This window comes from Panicum hallii, chromosome 1, assembly GCF_002211085.1.
Source record: "Panicum hallii strain FIL2 chromosome 1, PHallii_v3.1, whole genome shotgun sequence".
NCBI lineage: Eukaryota > Viridiplantae > Streptophyta > Magnoliopsida > Poales > Poaceae > Panicum > Panicum hallii.
In genome coordinates, this window is record NC_038042.1 from 54,409,718 (window position 1) to 54,432,375 (window position 22,658).

At 47.2% G+C, this 22,658-nt stretch overlaps 3 protein-coding genes and 1 non-coding gene across 5 annotated transcripts; 1 reads left to right on the forward strand and 3 right to left on the reverse strand.

Annotated features, from left to right (window-relative positions):
• Positions 1-9,504: 9,504 nt before the first annotated feature.
• On the reverse strand, positions 9,505-9,576 carry TRNAM-CAU. Its single transcript has one exon. It is a non-coding gene; the product is annotated as a tRNA-Met (tRNA).
• A 932-nt stretch (positions 9,577-10,508) lies between these two features.
• Positions 10,509-13,677, forward strand: LOC112889331 (cullin-3A-like). Its single transcript, XM_025955906.1, has 2 exons — positions 10,509-10,848; positions 11,386-13,677. Exons 1-2 carry the CDS (start codon positions 10,679-10,681, stop codon positions 13,424-13,426), a joined length of 2,211 nt encoding a protein of 736 aa, XP_025811691.1. The 5' UTR covers positions 10,509-10,678; the 3' UTR covers positions 13,427-13,677.
• Positions 13,678-13,850: 173 nt separating this feature from the next.
• Positions 13,851-18,602, reverse strand: LOC112889339. 2 transcript variants are annotated; one of them, XM_025955927.1, is made up of 8 exons: positions 18,434-18,602; positions 17,748-17,832; positions 17,597-17,649; positions 16,801-17,153; positions 16,139-16,350; positions 15,305-15,561; positions 15,038-15,216; positions 13,851-14,638 (listed from the first exon to the last, which is right to left on the reverse strand). In XM_025955927.1, the coding sequence occupies exons 1-8, from the start codon at positions 18,600-18,602 to the stop codon at positions 14,531-14,533; spliced, it is 1,416 nt and encodes a 471-aa protein (XP_025811712.1). In that variant the 3' UTR covers positions 13,851-14,530. The 2 variants fall into 2 exon arrangements, with proteins under 2 accessions (XP_025811712.1, XP_025811703.1); XM_025955918.1 differs by having other exon boundaries at positions 17,597-17,667.
• A 1,380-nt stretch (positions 18,603-19,982) lies between these two features.
• LOC112879911 (sphinganine C4-monooxygenase 1-like) lies at positions 19,983-22,087 on the reverse strand. Its single transcript, XM_025944346.1, has 2 exons — positions 21,575-22,087; positions 19,983-20,837 (listed from the first exon to the last, which is right to left on the reverse strand). Exons 1-2 carry the CDS (start codon positions 21,806-21,808, stop codon positions 20,295-20,297), a joined length of 777 nt encoding a protein of 258 aa, XP_025800131.1. The 5' UTR covers positions 21,809-22,087; the 3' UTR covers positions 19,983-20,294.
• Between the last annotated feature and the right edge of the window lie 571 nt (positions 22,088-22,658).

Consider the following 22,658-nt stretch of genomic DNA (forward strand, 5'->3'; position numbering starts at 1 on the left):
GATGGACTTCAAACAACCTCAAAATGTTAATTATTTCTAACTGAAGGGAATATGCCGTGCTGATTTCTATAATTTTGGCCACACCACAATGTCTCTCATTATTTTCTAAGCCTGCAAACAATGTTTTAAGTTATGCTTATCTACAAACATGAAACCTTTCAATTCATAATAAAGACTCGACAGATTTGATAGTGCCTAGTTAATCAGTATACTAGCTAGGACCTACTAGGACCTTAAGAATGATGTAACCAAGCAATAATGTAGTTATTGCAGGTGATACTAGAGTACCTAGCACGATAGCACCGTACTACAATATGCCTCGAATGGAGGACAGAATGTAATTTCAGGCCATGGGATGATCACCGAACACTGATAAAGCTCATGATGCATGGCATGTAGGAGGAGTACCACTAGCGCAGCAGGGCCAGGGAGACGGGGGTAGGCCGGGCCGTAGAACTGTAAGGAGCGTGATTGGGATCGGATGGGCCTCGCCACGTCATACAAGCAGTTGGAATCTTCCCGCCTGGATCCCTAGGCCATGGCAATCAATCACTTTCCCCGGACGTCACCCCGCCATGTGGGCCACCCGGGTCCAGTCACATCCTGCGCCGCGGGCCCAGCCCGTGTATTGCGGACGGTAACCAGCTACCAGCTGCGCTCCAGCAGCACCCTAGCACGGTAGCAAGAGTGGCTAGACATCTTCTTCTTCTTGCTCCGATCCTCTTCCATGACCTCGATCTCTCCATTGCCTTTAGCCATTTATTACCATGTTGCCTGGAGGCAAGAGCTTCTTTTTGCGCCTCACAAAGCTTCTTGTTTTCTTCGGTTCTTGCGCTGATCCCCGTTGATGTCCATAAAGGAATGTGGTCAGACTGCAGCCACATGGAGACAATGCATCAAAGTTACCTGCATGTTTGCCTATAAAAAGGTTATCTGTTGTGTTTAGTATTTTGAAATTTAGGCTGATTTTTGTATCGATTCTGCGTGAAGGTCAACTTGTATGCTACTTGGAAGTTTTTTAAAGAAGTCTATGCTGCTTGGAAGTTAGAAGTATAACTACCAGGACATGCATTTTGATTCAAAGAAACGCATGATTAGCTCCATGACAAAAACTAGTTAAAATCTGGTGCTAATGAGCTTTCATGTCTTCACTCCAGTTGAAGTGGTTACACTATTTTAAGATTGTTATTATGGCATATCAAGACGATGATTGGGTGCGATTTGCTATTATCTCAGCCCCTCCTTTTTATTCATTAACTGCATAGCTAGTGAAGTAGCTTTAATTTGAAATTCGAGTTGTCTTCGCTTCTTATTAGAATTCTTACGGTCATCTCTCCAGATATTTTACCTGTTGGATGAACTTAGATAATATATCCATTTTCAGCTGATCAAAGTGTAGGGCTCCCTTAAATTTGTTTTGAGTAATCTACTAGCCAAGGCAAGCAAGCGCAACGCGACTGTCCGGCCATTTTACCGCCGTTACCTCGTTGCACGGACGATCTCGGGTATTCCTTTATCGCTCATCACGTACGTTGATTGCCTTTTACCGTTCTCCATTTGAGATGGTCCATCCAGGCCGGGTCGGATATTTTGGCTGCAGGCCGGACACTCGCTGCCACACCTGATGGTAGGTTGGCTTCCCCTGGCAATTTGGCAAAGGTGTGTGGTCTTGCATGGGGGTGCGTCCGATGATCCAGCAGCTCATAAATTCAGGGGCCTATCCATCCAACTCGGCCGGCCGTACCCCGCCAGGCCATCAAGCCGCTGTCCTCGAGCGATTTCCGGAATCCGCCCCACAACTTGCACGTACACCATCCGTCCGTCGATCGACTTCACTTTCTAGCTCGGCGCAGCAGAAAACCATGGCGATCGCCAGGTGGTTCGTTATCCGCGCGCAGAACGAAGTGGCCGGCCGGCTAGAGGTACTGAATGAGACCACAGTACTCTGCACAAGTAGGAGTAGCTACCGGCTAGAGATCAGTACAGTACTGCACGGTCAGGTGGGGTGCCCGGCGTCCAGGTCCAGCGTTTGGCACCCTAGCTACCGGCCGAAGTGACCGGGCGTCACGGGCCAGCCAAACAGCCAGACCGGGTCGATCCGCGCCATATATGCAGTGCAGCCGGGAAAAAACGGCGAAAGAGACGTGACGAGAGGCCCCCGGCCGGGGTGGCCCGGCCGGCCGGCGCGCCGCCGGGCACCCCCACCGGCGCTCCGATCGGCTGGATGGGATCGATGAACCCGTTGCCCGGCCGCCCAGCCAGGTGGCGCCCGTTGCCGCGCCCGCGCGCCCCACGCAGCACGATCCAGCCAGCGGCATGTGTGGGCCGGCGGGCGACCTCCCTCTCCCACACGGCCCCCGCGCCGCGCAGGTGGAGCGTGTCGACCGGCCGGCCGGTAACGATCCCCACAGGCCACCACTCGCCGAGGGATCATGCGGCAGCCAGGCGGCCAGGGTGCGCGCGCGCGTGCCTCCGACCCGGCAGGTGCACGCGTCTTTGTTGCTGCCCCTCCGCGCCCGGCCGGACCGGACGAACGCGCGCCCCCGCCTGGGGCTTATCGGATGGTTGCGCTGAGCACTGATTTGACCGGGAGACGAGCGACCTGCCTGCCCCTGCGCCCACGCGCCCGGGCGCCGCCGTACGTAGCGCCATGCCTAGTGCGCGCACGCACGACGCACATCCCCAGTTCGCGTCGACCGGGAACTCTCTGACTGTCTCTCTGTGTACATTTTGTTACTGTGCAGTAGAGCATGCTGCTCCAACTGTTTCCTGAACCCGTCTGTTTTGATCATGCAGCAGTTTACACTTTACACTTTTCAGCAGTACCATGGACATCTGGAGATCGATTGCAATTGGTGTATACCTAGAATGAAACCCGACAGTTTCAGGGGGGCGCGGGGAGAAAGAAGAAGAATGAAATCCGACTGTCCGAGAACGTGTTGTTTCTCGGTCACCGATCGGGAGAAACGGCAACCGTACGGTGATAGCTGCCAATGACAACGTCCAATTGCCAATTCCAAACAGGCACACATGTGGTGCCCCTGCACCATCTTAACTGCAGACGCGCCGGCGCCGCCCATCTTTCTTTCTCCGGAAACAAATTCCAACCATGGACGAGCTAGCCATACACGGCCATATATGACCCATGACGTGCCTGGCTTTATTTAACTGGACTAAATAAATACTAATCTGCTTGATGATGGGCTAGCCTTCCGGGCGTTTCTAGATTCTTGCTTCTTTTTTAAAAAAAGTTGCACTTTTTTTTTTGGAAGAGGGGATCGTTCCGGGCTCACAGTCCGTGTTCTGTAGCGGTAGCTGCGGCTTGCATAAGTGCAGGAGACAAGTGCTTACCTCACAGAGATCTTGGGCTGCTACCTGTGGTGCTAGCAAACGTCTCAGAATCGACGCGTGAGCTTGCGTAACCTTACAAATCCACCACAGTGCGCAACTATGCACGCATCGGCATCATGTAGAACAGTGTGTGTCAAAATATATGCATGCCCGTGTAAATGGAACCCTCTGACGGAGGGAGGGGGGGAGGGAGGGGGCGAGAGAGAGAGATGCTACGTGCTAGCTTTAGCTGAACATCGCCATGTGTTGGCGTCTGTGGTTATCAATTCAGAGGCCCCATGTGTCTGGCTGGATATCTTGTGGGATGTGATCCTGTGGTAGGTGCGGCATGCCGGCCTTGGACGACAACCCGATCGACCGGCCAGTGTGCTGCATGCTCGATCAGATCAGTCGTCTGAAGCTTACCATCAGCTGGACGGCCGGTTCAAACGAACTTGATACTGTTGGGCATTGGCTTCAGCTGTGAGTTTGAATGCCGCCCCCACGCATGCGTGGATTAAATCATCAAAAGGAAGTTTCCTGATTTTCACTTGAACTGTTAAGGTAGCTAATCAAATAGTCGCCTGTCCTCTAATCTGCATGCATGTGTACTCCCATCCGGCCGTGTCAAGATTTGGAAGTTCTTCATGCATAATTATCTGTTAGATTTTTTTTCTTTGTCCCTTTCTCCTTGATTTTCGATTTTCATCATCGGTGGACGAACTGCCGTCTGGCCTATGCATGGTTGGATGGTAGGAGACGCCATTGCGCGCCCGCCCCTTGTTTAATTTACCCACCAATTAAGGTTTGAAGCTCCTGGATGTTTTAAAAAAAAATGAAGAAAGAGGTCAGATCGAGAGGTGGTGTAACTGTTGGAAAAGCGGTAAATTAAAGGAGCTAGTGACTGGTTGATCCCAATAAGCGTAAGAGATATATAGTAGTATATTTGCGTGGATCGTAGCCCACAGTAAATAAAGTGATATTTACTTACTAACGTGTCGGTCATCTAGCCAATTATTTTCCAATCAATGAAGGTGCAATGACAATTTTATATTCCTAACCGGAGCGATCACATTGCCTTTTTTTTTGTGTGTGTCTGACAAGACTGTGTTTTGGTACCTAGAGAAGATGCCCACCAGACCATGTAAGCTCATGCTAGAGTTTCGTGTAATTCACTCCTGATCCAAGCATAAGCTCATGATGATTAGCACTAGTGATCGATGTTGTATCACAGTTGGCAGTGAGGCCGACATGCCACCTCGACCCACAGAATCGAAAAGCAAGAGGAGCAGCAATAATTACGTTACGGTCTTACGGACTGAGTAACGCGTGCATGCAGCAGGACGTCTCTGAAACGGGCCGGTTGGGTGCTGACCAAAACAAATTGCTGCCGCATGCGTGCAGAGGTGTGATGCAAAGTTCGGCTGCACACTTGACTCACATTAAAATTCTCCATGCAGGCATGCATACGTCTGGTTCGTGCAAATTGTACATTGAAATCTCGCAGTAATTAATTTGCTTCTATGGTGCAGCAAATTGTTCACTGCAAGGAAACTTCTTTCTATCCCTGGAGCAATAAATTCCATCCATAGGATTGTCTCAATGGTGCAGTTAAAATAAACGGCGCTCCCTCCGGTATGTTTTGACCAAGACCTGGTAACTTTTGAAAATTTGGTCATCACTAAAGTATATTGTTTAAGACCTGGAGTACTCTTTATCTTTTTTTTTTATTGCGTGTGGATGCAAAATGTCTTTAATTTGGGGACCTCATGGGGTTAAAGCCTCACTGTCGGAAAAAGTCCATCAGCACCGGGTCAAAAACCCCTTCAGCACCGGTTCCGGTTCTTAAACCGCCACTACGAGATCGACTTTAGCACCGGTTCTTAAACCGCCACTACGAGATCGACTGAAAGTAATCTCAGTCTTCCACACTATTAGTACCGGGCCGTGCCACGATCCAGTGCTAAAGGTCCTCTCTGGTACCGGCCGTTGCAGAACCGGCTGCCCAATATTTTTGATCGGGACCGATAAGCCGTTTTCTAGTAGCACCTGCACGCTTGTCCCTAGGTAGTGTGTAAGGGGAGAAATAAGAGAGTACGGTGGTATATCAGAGTCTAGGATTGGGTTCGCGGGTACATGGCTGGTCCAGTCGTAGTCTCTTAGGTTTTTGTTGGAGGACTGGTAAGCGGTAATCAGCGAGGTAGAGTAGTGAGATCCATCACGCAACAATGTCCCTTTGTTAAACTCCATTGTTGTAGCTAGCTCTTGTTGCACTGTAGACAAAAGCTCTTTAAATCGGACCCACATCGAACATGCACCCCCTGACCTGTACATGTGTGTCGTAGGTCAAGTCATCTTCTTATTATTTACTAGCTAGTGAGTAATCCAACACACTACACCCTGATGCATGCCATCCCTAGATCATCCAATAATCAACCAGTCTCTAGGTAACATGGAACTAGCTACAAGGACATGTAGATTAAATTTTTCATACATATATATACATATATATATATATATATATATATATATATATATATATATATATATATATATATATATATCCAAGCTATTGCAGCTTAATTGGATCATTGGATGTCGTCGTCCCTACAGATCTGTGCTCGCCCCAGGGCGCGTTAACTCCGTGTGTAAGAGAGGTCCAGTTCGTCCGCCCGGGCGGACGGACGGATGGATCGATCGAGTGCGGATTTACCACAAAGAACAACGCCTGCGTCTCACGGACACACCGGCAGAAACGCACTAAAATAATTCATGCTTGCATGCAGGCCGGTCTGAGCCTACTAGTGTTTTCACGAGGACGGGAAAAAAAAAGGAAGTCGGAGACCACACCAAGCTGGTCCATGTAAAAAAGGGGGGTGGTTGGGCTGGGTTCGGATTTAATTTGGGCTGTAAACTCTGGAGCCAGGCTCGGGAGGCAAAACGGGCAGAGCTGGACGATGACATGTGCAGCGGCAGCAGCCAGCTGCTGCTGTCTGGACAGTCCCAATTGGTGGACTGGCCGCGCCCGGCTCAGGGCCCGCGGGTCCACCTCCTGCCCGGTGGGCCCCGGGAGATATACCCCTGCAGCCGTTGGCTCCGCAGCAGTGCGCGCATGCATGGCATGCCCGCCCGTCGTATATGGCTGGCCCCGGCCCCCGGGGCGTCCGTATCTTGTACGCATACGCGTGGCCTGCTGCTGGCTGCGCGAGGCGAGGCAGGCCCTTTTGAAGGCCCCCACTTACTGTAGCGTACAGCGTACCAGTTCTCCAGGTTTCGGAATCCGGCCCAGCGCCGGCCTGGCCCACCCAGCCAGCAGAAGTGTGTGTGGGCGTGGGCGCGCGCATGCGGTCGCAGCGCAGCTGGTGGCCCGTCCGGCCAGGTCCAGCGCCAGTGGCCCCGTACGGCGCGTGTCAGCTCAGTTCTGGCGTGGCGCTCGGCCGCCGCCGCTGCCCGATTGGTGCGCGCCTGCGAGCGCATGCATGCACCAATTCGCCGCCGCAGGGGGTGGGGGTGGGGGGGCGCGGGGCGGCGCCGTACGCCGCAGGACCAGCAGAGCGTCCGCCCATCATCCGGTGCCCGGAATTCCAGGCTCCAGAGGGGCTTTCAAAAGCGTCAGGCTATCCATGCATGCGGCATGCCACCCACCAGCACCGCCGGATCACGGCTGCTAAAATGAAACGCTTGCGTTCTGCTCGATGCTTTGCATGGACACCAGGCGGCCGGTGGAGGGCCGGCTCGTTTCCATTCGATTCGTTGCTGATGGACCCGTCCGATTAGCCGTGTCGTGCAGGCTTCCGATCGAACGGCTAGCGAGGATGTACAAGGCCATGCATATGGTTCACGTGCGAGCTACTAGAGCCTAGACTCCTAAGGCTATCTAGCTGGCTAATGAGACAGTAGCATGCCTACAGTGGTCAACAAGACGGCTCAGCTCGCTCGCGATGGTGCCGTACGCGCGTACGGCGGCGTGGCTTATGATGCTCCCGAGGAGGCACGCACCGCGTACTACAGTGGCGCCAGTCCGTGCTAGCACTGTGCGAATTGAAGCAGGAACAGCGGGTGCAGATCGGTGCCGCGCGCCCGGCAGGCGAGCAGGCCAAGGACAAGGCGCCAGCCGAGCATCCTCGATCTCCTGTTCGATCTCGTTCTCGGAGTCGGACCTACGGTCCAGGCCACCTAGCCGGGCGGTCACAGTGACGGCCACTACTTGCGTGGTCGCATTGCCGCTCCTCCATCCGCAAGCACTGCGTGTAAATAAGAGCCTTGTCCACACACTTTCTTTTAAACGATTCGATTGAAATACGATGGTGGACTGTACGATCCGGAGGTCGCCGGAGCCCGAGACGAAGCTCCCCGTGATCCACGGCGTTCATCGATTGGCAAAAAAAATCGGGTGTCAGCGACCGCCAAATCAATTTGCTACTACTGTGCACGAGATCGATCAGCGACCCCATTTATATTGGTACAGACGACAAACGCACGGGCGGGGAGCTGCTAGGTAGATCGGACAAGCCATTTAGCCGCCGGAGGGCCGGAATGATGACGCCGCCGCCGCATTGCCAGTTGCAGCGCGGCGCCGCGCGCTCCACATTCATTCGCGCAGCCGACGCGTGCGCGCGGTTAAGCCTGTTCGTCCGAGTCTCTGACGGTGCGCGTATACCATACGCGTGTCCAATTATTACAGGCTGATTGACCGACCGACCGACCGACCGTCCGTCGGAGAGCTGCGTGCCACCCTGCGGGTATTGAGGTCCGTTTGGCGCGGCTCGGCTCCGGCTTCCGCTCCGTAGCCTTTGCAGCTTCATCGGCTCTCACTGTATCAATAAAAAAAATAATTTCACCTCTATAAAAGCTAATGTTTAGAAAACTACGCTTCGGTAGAGCTTCTGAAGGAGCCAGTGGCAGTGCGTGCGCGCTGGGAGCTGCACAGCCTGCAGCCGCGAACGACATGCATGCAACGGTGCGCGATTTACGACCGGTACGGGCTGGCTGACCCCGGCCGGCACACGCACGCTCGCCGCACAGAGGATCGGATACGTATCTGTGCATCTTGTCAGAGCTCTGCTCAGCTGACAGAGCAAGTTAACACTCCTACTACTCGATTTAATTTATCTCCAGCCAGGAGCCCAGGACAGCTGCACGCAGGGCTGGCTTAATCAGGCCTCTCCAAAGCAAACTTGGGGTAGCTTTATTTGGGGAAAGGGCAAGGGATAGCGCATGCATGCGTGCATATACGGCTGTCGCTCACAGGAAGTAATGCGTCCAACAACAGCTGCATGCGCGTCGTGCTCCACACTGCTCCTGCTGGCGCTTTACAGGGCCGGCGTAAAGAGAAGAATACCTAGCTAGCCTTTCAATTCCGACGGAGGAGTCCATCGAGCTCGCAACGCAAGTGCCCGATTGCCGGCAGCGATGGCTTATGCGCACGTCGCGATCAACCGACCGGCCGTTCTCTGGCGATCTATCTCGATCTCCATGGGTGGCTCGAGCGAGCTCTCGTCGTCCGTGGCATAGTGCCGGCACTGTGGCTGGCACAGCGCGTGCATGGATATGGTCACATGCGATGCGACCCGCCGAGGCTGCTGTTCGACGACCGGTGGTTCACTGGTTCTGCTGCCTTTTTGCGCGCGCATAGTGAGGGCCGGGCGCGCATGCATGCGCACAAGGAAAAGTGAGGGGGATTAGAAGGGAACCTTTAGGGCCGGACGCACGGGCCCCGACGTGCGAGGAGATGTGCGGTGGCCCAGTGATCTAGGGTCAGTGATGCTGTTTCTCGCTGTGGCCGTGTACGGCGGCCTGCTGCCAAGAGCGGCACACCGCCGTGGCGCCACTGGCGAGCAGCCAAGAATTGAACGCATTTTTTTTTCTTTTTGAGGGGAAGAATTGAACGCATGGGAAATGGGGAAACGAAGGGGGCAGCAGGTAGTAACAGATCACAGAAAAGGCCAGATTTTTTTTTTAGTGTGAAAGGCCAGATGACGGGTCAAGGTTAAGTGTTTGACAACACACATGCCGGACCAAAAGATGTGGCCCAATGGGCTCGTCAACAAAAGCGTGGTTGCCAATAAAAAAGGCTGCCGCGCTGCATTCCTATATGGACTGGGCCTGGGCCTCGCCTCCCCAGCTACGATTTTACCGTCAGAAAGGCAAAATAAAAAAAGATCGTCTGAAGACTATCAGAGCCAGGTTTCGATCCTGGGACCTGTGGGTTATGGGCCCACCACGCTTCCGCTGCGCCACTCTGATCTTTGTGGCAACCTCCTATGTTTACCATTTTAATAAAAAGATTATGCAGTACAAATTTCACAACGTAAATCAACTGTTTTGCATTTACTTCGTTGAATTTGATTTAATGTGACATGGAGCGGTCATACACGAGTGCTCTTATTTATCCGACGGATTAGTTAGGGAGCTCCAAGGCATATTTATCACGACGACAGCGTAGGAGTATCATTCTGAACGTGAAACTATACCAGTATCTCTCTCATCCAATATTTTGTGCTCGTAAGTGATTAGTTAGTACCAAATCCATATGGGAATAATACCATTTTGTCCCCAGACAGGATCAGCTCCTTTAAGGGAATCAAGCAAAGAACAAGAAGAAAGGATAAGAGAGAATCATAAAGAAAAGCTATAAGAGGATATAAAATATTCAGTAGTTCTAGGCTGCTTTTCCTCAGAAAAATAATGCTCCTCCAACAGTTAGTTAGTCCTCGATCTGAAAAAGAGTGTCGCGACGAGCTCAAAACGTGATATTACCATTGGGATCACACATCATAAGTTAGAAAAGGTGCTATCTAGATGACGACATTTTAAATATGGATGGCCGATTATGAAAATAAATCGTATAATTGCTAAGTTATAGGTATATCAAAATAAATTGGTTGAGTGGACATACGAGAGAGAGACAGTGGGGATATAATATTTCACTACGTGTAACTATTATGATTCAGCATTCAAGCTATATAATATTTTATACCAATTATTTTACTAGGTGGATTAATATAATAGGATAAAAATATTAAAATTGTAAGTTCTATGGTATATATATCACATGTCACTAGAGTGGTAGCAGTAAAATTGGTGCAATCATGCAGTGACCGCAGTATCTTAAGGTTTTCTTCTAACATTGAGACCATTGCGTAGAAGATAGCCGTCTGGAGTCTCACGATCTAGAGAGAGAAGCCAGACAACATAACCAAAAGAAAAGGGAAAGAGAAGAGACAGAAGCCTGGAGCCGTCTGGTACTCTGCCTGGTTTTTTCCCCATCGGTTCTCTTCCCCGCCGCCGCTCTGCCCTGTATCCAGTGCCCACCCCACCCCGCTCCCAGACCTATCCGCCGGCGACGATGAGCGGCGGCGGCCCGCCGAGGAAGCGCAACTTCAAGATCGAGGCGTTCAAGCACCGTGTGGAGCTCGACCCCAAGTACGCGGAGCGGACATGGAAGGTCCTCGAGCACGCCATCCACGAGATCTACAACCACAACGCCAGTGGCCTCTCCTTCGAGGAGCTTTACAGGTCGGTCCAACACCTCACTCCCCTCCCCGCCCAACCCAACGCCATGTTGCCGTCGCCGTGCCTTTCGACCTTCCGCTGCCGCAACCACTTACGAACTTGCCTATCTAAATAATCATCCTACTACCGCGATTATCCTGACCTGTGTTGATTTGAAGAACCATTTGATTCCGGAGTAGAGATTTCGTGCAAATTCGGGCAAAATTGTGCGTTGTTTAGATAAACAGTTCCTGTGATCCTTTCTACCCATTTCTACGGATTTGATAGCTAACAATTGTGATTATCGGAGACTGGGTTGTGCCTAGGAACTGACGTTGCACTTCACCTAAAATTCACCATGTAAGCAGTATGATTCGTGTTGAGCTGTTATAGTCTCTGCAAAAATCAGGACCTGTTGTGTTGCAGGAATATCGGAAAAAAAATGTCACCACTACTTATTACTGTTCAATAATATCTGGTGTGGCATGTAGGTGCATTCCACCAGGAGATAGTGTGGTCTTGCCTGATTGTAACTTGCGAGTTTTTTCCCCCTTATCGCAGGAGTGCCTACAACATGGTGCTTCACAAGTATGGAGAAAAGCTCTATGATGGCCTTCAGAGCACAATGACATGGCGCTTGAAGGAAATATCGAAATCGATAGAGACTGCACAGGGTGGTTTATTTCTGGAGGAGCTGAACGCAAAGTGGATGGATCACAACAAGGCACTACAGATGATCCGAGATATTCTAATGTACATGGATAGGACATATGTCCCGACAGCTCATAGGACACCTGTTCATGAACTTGGTCTGAATTTGTGGAGGGATCATATTATTCACTCCCCCATGATCCATAGTCGGCTGCTTGACACCCTTCTGGATCTTATAGACAGGGAAAGAATGGGTGAAGTGATTAACAGAGGCCTGATGAGGAGCATAACGAAGATGCTGATGGATCTTGGTCCTGCTGTATATCAAGATGATTTTGAGAAACCATTTCTGGAAGTTTCGGCCAGCTTCTACAGTGGGGAGTCTCAAGAATTCATTGAGTGCTGTGACTGTGGGAACTACCTTAAGAAGGCCGAGAGGCGTCTAAATGAGGAAATGGAGCGTGTCTCACACTACTTGGATGCTGGCAGTGAGGCAAAGATAACTAGTGTGGTGGAGAAAGAAATGATTGCCAATCACATGCACAGATTGGTTGACATGGAAAATTCAGGGCTTGTGAACATGCTAGTAGATGACAAGTATGAAGATTTGGGTCGGATGTATGCCTTGTTCCGAAGGGTTCCTGATGGGCTATCAAGGATTAGAGATGTGATGACTTCTTACCTGAGGGAAACAGGGAAGCAGTTAGTGACAGATCCAGAAAGGTTGAAAGACCCAGTGGAATTTGTTCAGCGATTGTTAGACGAGAAGGACAAGCATGATAAGATCATCAGTGTTGCTTTTGGCAATGACAAAACCTTCCAGAATGCTCTGAATTCATCCTTTGAGTTTTTCATCAACTTAAACAATAGATCACCTGAATTCATATCATTATATGTTGATGACAAACTTCGAAAAGGACTAAAAGGGGCTACAGAAGAAGATGTGGAGGTTATACTGGACAAAGTCATGATGCTGTTCCGGTACCTCCAAGAGAAGGATGTGTTTGAGAAGTACTATAAGCAGCATTTGGCGAAAAGGCTCCTGTCTGGCAAAACTGTTTCTGATGATGCTGAGAGAAGTATGATAGTTAAACTCAAGACAGAATGTGGATACCAGTTCACTTCCAAACTAGAGGGCATGTTTACTGATATGAAAACCTCTCAGGACACCATGCAAGACTTCTATGCCAAGAAGTCTGAGGAACTTGGGGATGGCCCTACGCTTGATGTCCACATTTTGACAACTGGTTCTTGGCCAACACAGCCCAGTCCTCCTTGCAACCTTCCAACTGAAATCCTTACAGTATGTGAGAAATTCCGGTCATATTATCTTGGAACTCACAATGGCCGGAGATTGACATGGCAAACAAACATGGGCACAGCTGACATAAAAGCCACATTCGGAAAAGGCCAGAAGCATGAGCTGAATGTATCCACTTATCAGATGTGTGTTCTCATGCTGTTTAACAATGCTGATGGATTGACCTACAAAGACATTGAACGGGATACTGAGATACCTGCCTCAGACCTAAAGAGATGTCTACAATCTCTTGCTTGTGTCAAGGGGAAGAATGTTCTCCGTAAAGAGCCCATGAGCAAAGATATATCAGAGGATGACACGTTCTACTTTAATGATAAGTTCACAAGCAAGCTTGTTAAAGTGAAGATTGGGACAGTGGTGGCACAAAAGGAATCTGAGCCAGAGAAACAGGAGACTCGCCAACGGGTTGAGGAGGACAGGAAACCTCAGATTGAAGCGGCCATTGTCAGGATCATGAAATCCCGGAGGGTGTTGGATCATAACAGCATTGTAGCTGAGGTTACGAAGCAATTGCAGGCCCGGTTCTTGCCAAACCCTGTTGTCATAAAGAAACGCATTGAATCTCTAATTGAACGTGAATTCTTGGAAAGAGACAAAGTAGATAGAAAATTATATCGTTACCTTGCATAGAAAACCATCATGAGCAGTTGGTGTCCTTCAGCTCTTGTAAACCAGTTTTCGTTATGCTTAAGTTCTGTTTTATCAGTTGCATTGGCCACTGGGGTTATAGATGGTATCAAACATTGGTACTGGGGGTTGTATTGAATTGTACTGCTCCAACACTTTCATAGTCCCCTTTCGATTCGTTTGATGGTGCTGTGACAGGTCTGCAAGAAGCCATACTATCTGTTCGCTGTGTTGCATTGTCTGACCTTTGAGAATTTCTTTGTTGCCTTTGGATCCATTTCACCTTTTCGCTTTTCTGAGTGTCATGTATGCTTCAGTCCCATCGACTTTCATTGCAAGCTGTATCCAGCTGTATTTCGTTTTCGTGACAATGTTCAATGTTGCATTGGTGATAAACAAAGATAGTACCAACTTGTTACCAGCAAGATTTGCAATGCTGCTTGAAACATAATACGTCAAATGAATCAAATTACATAGATGATTCATTAGTCTGCATTGGCCATGCGATTGTTAATTGCGGAATGACACATTTAAAATTAGGATATACAATACCATGGACTCATTATGAATAAAGAATAAAGAGTCAATTATGCACGTACAAAGCCTGACAATGATACGCATTGCTATGTGGCGATGGGCACACAAAAAAAAGGGTCTCATACAGTCGTACTAACAATTATTTGAAATAAATGAATTTTCCGAGGAAGCGACCACTTGCAACTGGCAAATCTACAATTCTACCACCATTCCACCAACAACTGTGCAAAGGCTACTGCATTTCTTTTCTCTCCAAGCGTCTTAGGCACACTGGCGCTGTTCTGGTCCTCTGGTCAGTGGCCACAACAGAAGATGATAGTGCTGTGCATGACTGACCTGCCTACTGATCTTCTAGTGGATGCTGTATGTCAGTGGCCCTAAAAGGGGTTGTCTGGTTAATTTGTTTATAATACAATCAACTCCTGCTTGGTTCGTTCCACAAAAAAGGGTAAAAAGTTGGATGCAGCAAGGAGAAGATCAAAATCTACCCTGTATGCAATAGCTGGATGCATGATACATTTGGCACAATGTATTGAAGTCACATTGCTGTTGATTCCTCAAATAGCAGTCTCAGCCTTGTATTGAAGTCTTGTCCAATCTAAGATTAGCTGGTGGTGGATCTGTAGTCTCATTAGTTCGGTGATGGAACAGTTTAGCTATTGCTCTTCTTTCACAATCCTGTTTCAACAATAAATCCACATCCACAGTATTAGAGATTCTACGCAAGGCCATTAACAAATGCAATGGTGATTACTTCATTCTGTAGATTTACCTTTTGGGGACCCAAAAGGATAAACAATTATTGTCTACTTATATATGGTCCTAGCAAATCAATATGCAAAAGCATGGCCTGCTGCACCCAGTTATTATCTATTAATATATGTTGCCACATCAGAAGGAACTCAAGAAAAGAAATAAGGCTCTGCCAGTAACTCTTATGTACACACCAGACCCCTAATTTGATGGTGCGAGTAGCCATAGAGTGTCATACAGTGTAGGTAGATGTCCTCAACTACTTTGTAGATTTAGTGATTTTGGTCTCTGCGTGTACTGAAATGCAGTGAGCATTGCTATTACCTTAAACATGTTGAGGTGAATAGGTTTCCCTGGATTCATTCGCCTGAGCTTCAAGTAAGTGTACGTAAAACTCAATTGATCACGTGAGGTAAAACGGTTGACTTCATTGAACCAAAGGCATGAAAACAAATTAGACATCGGTGTATGGGCACGCACAATGAACGATCCTTCAGGCACATCTGCAAAATCGTTTACAAGGTCAACTCCTGGGTCAATAAAGAAATATATTCGGAAGCCATTTGTTAAACCATATGACAAGATACAGACAGCTTGGAAGAACGGGCAGTTGGCCGGAGGCATTAAACTTGACAAGACCATCGGACTGGTAAAAGTGAAATTGTTCATCAATAGCAGCATGATTGTACTTGTTCAAGCGCTTATTTTGGAGCACTTCCTCCCATACACAAGAGCGATCATAGTGCATTGAGATGGCGTATTCTGCTTTCTTTCTCCATAAGAAATACTCAATGATAAGCATTGGATCAGCATGGAGACGTAGTTTGCTATCCAGCCATATAGAATACCTAGAAACCAATAATATACCTTCTGTTAACTAAGGTGAGAAAATACTCCCTCATTTGCAAAATGAAAAGGGAAAAATAAACTTTCTCCAGCCACAAAACAATATCATTTTCGGATTAGAGGATTCATTTTTTTAAAAAAGATAGGTTATTGATATCTATATCAACCATAGCATTAAATGTATAAAAATTATGTGAGTAGATTTTTAAAAAGTACTTTCATAATGTTGAAATTTAAAAGGCTTTACAACTTTCCTCTAAAGAAAGTTTTAGAACCAGATTGCATTTCAGGCACTATGTACAAACCACGTGTGTGACTGCAATGACACGAGACCAGAGTATATGCATCACAGTATTAGTAACTCGAATAGGAAAAAGAAAATATGCTTCAACAAAGACCAAAATACAAAGCCCCTAGTTACAACCAGAGCTGGTCTGATGACATGCATCAACCAGTTGGTAGGCAACACTAATAGGCATTTTGGATTTACAATAATTTAATTTGTCAGAGCAAAGACATTGTTGGGTTTATTTACTGTGTAATTAGATAATATGCACAGATACTTCCTCAAATACTTACATGGCAGATGGGAAGAGTCGATGAGATAGAAATTTTGGCACCTTCCCAGCTCTTCGCATATCTTTGTATGGTAAGTTCTTAACTACAACAATTCTCCATAGGCCAACAAATCCATTTTCATCTGGCATGTGTCCTTCAGAGGAAAGGGTTGCTAGTGTTAGCTCATCCATGAACATGACGAAGCACACATTCTTCTTAGCGTAAGATCCAATCTGTGAGAGTTTTTGGCACATTATATAATTATGATAGAACTTGCAAAAAAAGGCACCAAACATTCATGATTGTAAAAAACTGATGAGGAGTAAAGGCTAATGAATAATATATTATCATGAGGGAACATAGGGCCTGCTTGGTTGGCTACCAAAATATTGGCATACCAAAACATGGGCATGCCAAATCATGGGTATGCAAATATTTTTTACCAAAACCTTGGCAACTTTAGAGTAGGTGGGTTATTTTTTCGATTCCAACCAAATGAGTGCTAAAATTTTAGGCTTGCCCACATTTTGGCTGGGCAGATTTTGGTACTCAACCAATCAGGCTCATAAAACCAACTAGAGGTATAAACCTTATAATTGGCCATTTGCTACTGGAAAATAAGGTATTTGTTATAACACACGGACACTTGAGCTCATGCATCCAGATAGAGATAAGAAAATCACCCTGCTTTTGGTTGGTCTCCTCAAGTAATCAGAGCTTCCAAAAATGCATGATGATACAGAAACATGGCAGGTAGCCATATACCTTCTGTCATTTGCATCCAAATCAAATCCAGTACTAGGGTAATCATTTGTGCCTCTAACAAAACCACAGTGGAGGGTTTGGTCTTTTGCATGATATGTATCTTCTCTGTCCTGAAGGCTCTGGTGTCCACCAAACAATGGTTTAAAGAAGCCATTACCCGGCACTTCTTCCTTCAATATATAGTTCAAAGAGAACTGTGTAAAATTCTCATAGTGAGCAGGCTCCACAAGATCATCAACAGCTGGCAAGAATTGGATTTCACATAGTGCATCTGCAATGTTTCATTCTGTAAGTCAAAGGACAGTTAAAACACATCACTTTTATACAGTGCTTCATCTAGCACAATTAATATAAGCTAACGAGGGCCTATTGTCTTGTTTGATGATAAGTTGTAACAAACAACACTTGTTACTCTTGTATAAAAAAGGGACGCCAAGGATTGTTCCTAGAAAGAAAACTGGGGATTCTGATTGTAGAAGGATTGTTTGATGATCAGGCTTGAAGGCTGCAGGTATTTTCTTTTCTGTTGGCAGAACCTGAAGGCAGAGGCACGCACTCACTACATATAGATACAGAACCTACCAAAAAAGTATCTCACAAATAAGTGCATCTAGGGTTAAAAAAAGCTGATCAAAGTTATTTGTTGCATTAGGACTAAAAAGGTCCATCTTTGAAAGTGCATTATGCACAGAGTGTAGAGAGAAGATCTCTTACAGCGCTTGCGTGGTCTCTTTCGACTTTTGGGAGGTTCCAATTCATACCTAGTCCTGTCAGAAGAAGTAAATCTGATGACTGGTAATTAGTGATAGTCAAAGGCATCGACTAATACAAGCAACTGTACGTATAGATATCATTTTGAGCTTACATAGAGATATTAGTAAAATATGGGCTGTATTCCAGGTCCTTTCGCTTCAAAAGGTTCTCCCTATTTGATGGGCCATGATTCATCGCTGCCAGCATACCATTCGAATTCATTAAGGAGTTTTTTCTTTGGAGAGTAATGTGACTCAAATATGAGAACATAATCAATGAAGTATAAATCTTTTTCACTGAGACAAAAGGAAAGTGATTTCATTTTTTGTGACTAAACACCTTTGTAAAATACTCTTTATTTTCATAGAACCAGTGAGGCAAGGAGCCCACCTGAACGTGCAATCCACGTCATTGAACAAAACAGAACCTGTTAACCTACATTTCACCTAGGCCCCTATTCACTTCAGGTGACAATGCTAATGCATCATGCCTGTACCTATTAGAATTGGAACTTGTAAATTAGAATGTACGTAAAGAGATACATTTAGCACCAGAACGCATCCAAAGATTTGTGAACTCAGGTGATTCTACGCGACCATAGATACATCATAAGAAAATGAGTGGATAAAGCATGGGGATGCCACCAGCCCACCCCGCACGCACGCGCGCATCCAGAACGAGTAGATTGCGTCGCGCCAACTTTGCCAGTTGCAACAGCATTGCAATTCAAAAGCAAAATGATAGTTCTAAATGGGGGGAAGGTACGGATCTCTAGCCTGTTTGTTTGGAAACGCTTACCGTGGAAGGGGAGGTTGGCGTGGGAGGAAAAGGAGAGGTAGGCCAGGTAGAGCAGAGCGAGGGCGAAGGCCGGGAGGAGGATTAGGCGGCAGCGGCGCCTCAGCCTCCGGCAATGGCGGCGGGATCCGGCCACGGCCGGGGCAGTTATCGGTAGGCGGCGCTCCGACATGCCCCGCGCCGCGCGCGCTCCGGCGAGGTGTAGAGACGGCACCGCGAGAAAGCGGCCGAAAATTTGCCCCTTTTGTTTTTCTCCTACTCTTTCGGTGTCTCAATGCCGATTTCCTTTTTCAGATGAAAAACATGAAATGCCAAATTTCTTAGACCAGCACTGCTGTATAAATTTATTTTTATTAATTATGTGTATACTCTCCGGTCATAAATGAGTGTTGTTTTGGGTTGTATGCATTTAACATGTTTAAATTCCGCATTAGGATATTTCTACAACGCCTCCTAAATATCATATGCCTGAATTTTGTGAACTTTTCAGTCGGCATCAAAATCAGGAAGAGGTTAGGGATGAGGGTTCGGAGGGTTAGGAAGGGGCGTTTTAATGGGATATTGGTTATCCATGAATACCAAATTATAAGAGCTTTGAGGAAGGCAGACCGAATTGGTAGTGATGGTTTAAAATATCGGAGTTTTATGATTTCTGTCCTCCAAACTTTTAACTTTTAGTTATTAATATGTATCTTTAGAAACAATAACAATATATTTTAGATGTTTCTAGATTCACAATGAAAAGGACTTTCAATAAACTAAATTCTTATTATCGAAAACATCACATTTTTATAGAAATTATTGGTCAAAGCCTTATATAGACCGTGTCAATACTCGAAACAACCTATATTTTGAATTAGAGTATTCATCTCGAATTAATTTGAATTTATACTTCTGTTATATTTGTATAAATTGTATACTAGCGACAGTGGTGAAAACATTGTATTTTGTAACACTGTTGATGTCAACATGAATATTTCTTTTTTTTCACTGAAGGGCTATATAGGAATTTAAGACCAAACACATACGATTATCCTCTTTATACCTGTTGGATAGTAAGGATTTCTGACACACGTTAGACTTATACAAATCTAACAAAGATAAATAATTACCCCGTTTCAAAAGAGATATTTCATTTCATTCCTCAGAAGCATAACTTTCGGTAAATTTCAAGGTAACTTTTGGCAATTTTCAGACTGTATTTCGTTTCTAGTGCATGCAAACCCGCAGGGCAGACTCGAACTGTCCAAGAGTCGTTTGGTTTTTGTCATCCACATGCTGTTTAGTTCAACGAATGAGTTGGTCTCTCACTATTATTCCTTACAACATCACTGGTAGGACAAGAAAAAGACAAGTATCTAGAAACTCCAATCAATCCTATGGTTCATCACCCCGCCCCTTTCAGGTTATGTATGTCGAAACTCCGGAGGCAGCATAACCTGACAAAAACTTCAGAACGCTAAATTAGTGACCAATAGCCCGCGACAGCCAAAGAGCAAGTTAACGATCAAATGCACCATAACGAGAAAAAAATATGAGCAAACGCTACATGAAGTGCCAATATCAACTGTCTTTGCTAATTACAGCATCGATGGAAGTACAGGTAATTTCACAGGACGCAAACCGAAGTGGTCTGAGCATTCTTTGGTACGTTACAATACTTTACTCACTGTACTTGTTACAAGATGGAACACCCCAAAAACAAACAAAAAAGAATGTAGAGAACATGAACAGCCTCACTATATGAAGTTATGAACCAGGGTGAGAGTTTTACATCATTTGCGTAGTCAGCAGCGCCACGTGGCATGGGTATTGGACAGGTCAAAACGAGAATCAGAAACTATGCATGCATGTACTAATCAGCTCAGTCGAGTTTAGCTGGCCTTGATTCGACCCCTCCTCCTTTTCGTTGCTCGATAGAGTAGGGCATGTAAGTTCCAAGTATCTTGTCCCACATCACAAAAAAGGGTTGTGAAAAGTTGTACTTGTTGCCATAGAGCTGGTGGTGAATGTCATGATAAGCACTGTTGTTGCTGAACAGTGCCTGGAGGATGTTACCAGGAAGCCACAACCCGCAATGATCGTCCACTGTCTTGATGGTAGCAAAGGAGAAAAAGAATATGGATGTCCGTGGAGTCATACCAGAGACGAGAAACGAGAGTGCACCACCAATGGTGTCCAAAATAAGGCCCTCAAGAGGATGGTTGTAAAGAGCTCCAAAGGAATAAGGGACTACAAGAGTGTGGTGCTTTGAATGGATGTGCTTATACAGAAACTTGTTAATGTGCATGTATCTGTGCATGAAGTACTGCCATGTGTCCATAACAACCATTGCAGTTATAAACTGCAACACTATCACAAGAGCAGGAGGTTGTTTCTGTCCAGTACCACTCTCATCACCAATAACCTGTGGGTTTAAGGAAATGTCAGAATATAGATGGTTAATAACGAGTAAATAAATTACTGAAGAAATCTTTTCTTAGGAACCCAAAAAAAGCACTACGGTACCAAGCAGGTTCTCCCAAAAAAAATTTGATCATCAGTTTATTTTCTTGTCACCCTGTGCTGATGTATGTTTATATTGAATTCTTAGTTTTATTCCAATCAACATGGATCAACCTTACAACCACCCACTACTAACACAAGGATTTTAACCCCCTTGACAAGCAACAAATGTATTGAATGTCCTGTTCAGCTTCTGAATATTTAAAGCATGTATGCAAACAAGACATGTTTGCAAAGATCAAAGAAAATCATCACCAACCAAAACAAGACATGTTAGCACCACCAGCTTTAAACATCATCTGATTTGTTTTTCTTCATACTTCACTGGTTAGGATAGATGCTCAAGAGTCAAGAGCCAAGTCTAGAAGGAAAAAAGGAAGCATGTTCAGGGCTCTGTGGTAACGGGACGCGAGAACACTCAAGGAAGCTTGAAAAGCAATTTTGCTTCAGATTAAGCCAGTATCTTCTGTCTCAATCGATCATTTCTGCAATTAAAATCGTCTAGTTTGCTTCGTTCCACAGCATGATTACGCCCAAAGGAAGCACCAGTTGAGCATGAGGCTCATCTAAAACCTAAACAATTCTGCAAATTCATGGTAAAGATAAGGGAACAGGGGGCGGCGAGGAGGATAAGATTACCGCGAAGAGGGTGAGCGAGACGGCGACCTGGAAGGCCTGCTGGACGAGGACGCCCCTCACGACGGCGGCCTTGGAGACGACGTTCTTGGCGGCGGCCTCCTCCCTGGTGTGCAGCCGGTACCCGTCAAGCCGCCCCACCCCGTCCAGCGCGACATAGAGCCCCGAGTAGAGCCAGTACACGGCGATCGGCACGAACGTGCCCAGCAGCTCGTCCGACGCCGCCCCAATCCCCATCGCCCCAGGGAGAAGAAGGGGCCCCCTCTCCACCCCGCCCCCGAGCACGGAGCACCCCCGCGCCGCCGCGGCTCCCGGCGCCCGGTTTCAGGAGGCGAAATTACGGCCGGGACGAGCGCGAGGGATTGATTACCGAGCGGGCGGGGCCGACCCGGATCTCTCCGACGGGGAGGGAGGGAGGGGGGAGGAGGAGCCGGAGCTGGATTTCCTGGGGGGAGGTTGGTGGCCGCGACGGGGGCGAGGGAGGGGGAGACGGATATATAGCGGTGGCGCGGCGGTCGACGTCGGTCACAACGAGGTAGGGGGCCGGCGGGCGGGCGGGCGGGCGGGGCGTTGGTTTGGTTGCAACGCGGAGGGAGGGGGTTCGGTCGCTTCCCGACGAACCCGGCCGGACGATGCTGTGCGGTGAGGACGCCACGGGTAGCGTAGTAGATAGGCCTGCCTTCCCTCCTGGCCGTCTGATGCGCGGCAACGGACGACGGCTCGCATCTTTTTACGAACACAAGTCGATATCACGCATAATATTTCAGTCACTGGCTCCAAATCCATCACCAGTTTTTTTTTTCTCACGGATGTATGGGTACTCCTAGATTTTTTTTCCTTTCCCATTCTAACAGTAGCTAGATTTTTTTCCATGAAGGGTTGCTTGTTTGACATGTCGTCTGGCTTACTTACATGGGCAACAAGCAGCCAGCAAGGCCTTCAGATTTTAGAGACGCAAAAGCAGCCATGTGTTGACTCTAAAAGTCTAGATTGCGAGAGGCGAGACCTTGTGATGTTAACGTTTGCAGGTTCCTGCTTGATGCCTCGCCCAACGTCGTTTTCGGATTTTTGGAGCACCCCCGTGTTT

Bases quoted from the DNA above. Each gene is read 5' to 3' on its own strand.
- LOC112889331 (XM_025955906.1), top strand. From the start codon at position 10,679: ATGAGCGGCGGCGGCCCGCCGAGGAAGCGCAACTTCAAGATCGAGGCG. The intron at 10,849-11,385 runs GTCGGTCCAACA...CCCTTATCGCAG, and splicing joins TCCTTCGAGGAGCTTTACAG to GAGTGCCTACAACATGGTGC.
- LOC112889339 (XM_025955918.1), bottom strand. From the start codon at position 18,602: ATGTCGGAGCGCCGCCTACCGATAACTGCCCCGGCCGTGGCCGGATCC. The intron at 16,351-16,800 runs GTGATTTTCTTA...AAACTCTCACAG, and splicing joins GGAGACCAACCAAAAGCAGG to ATTGGATCTTACGCTAAGAA. The intron at 14,639-15,037 runs GTAATAGCAATG...TTGTTGAAACAG, and splicing joins TTCACCTCAACATGTTTAAG to GATTGTGAAAGAAGAGCAAT.
- LOC112879911 (XM_025944346.1), bottom strand. From the start codon at position 21,808: ATGGGGATTGGGGCGGCGTCGGACGAGCTGCTGGGCACGTTCGTGCCG. The intron at 20,838-21,574 runs GTAATCTTATCC...TTAAACCCACAG, and splicing joins TCTCGCTCACCCTCTTCGCG to GTTATTGGTGATGAGAGTGG.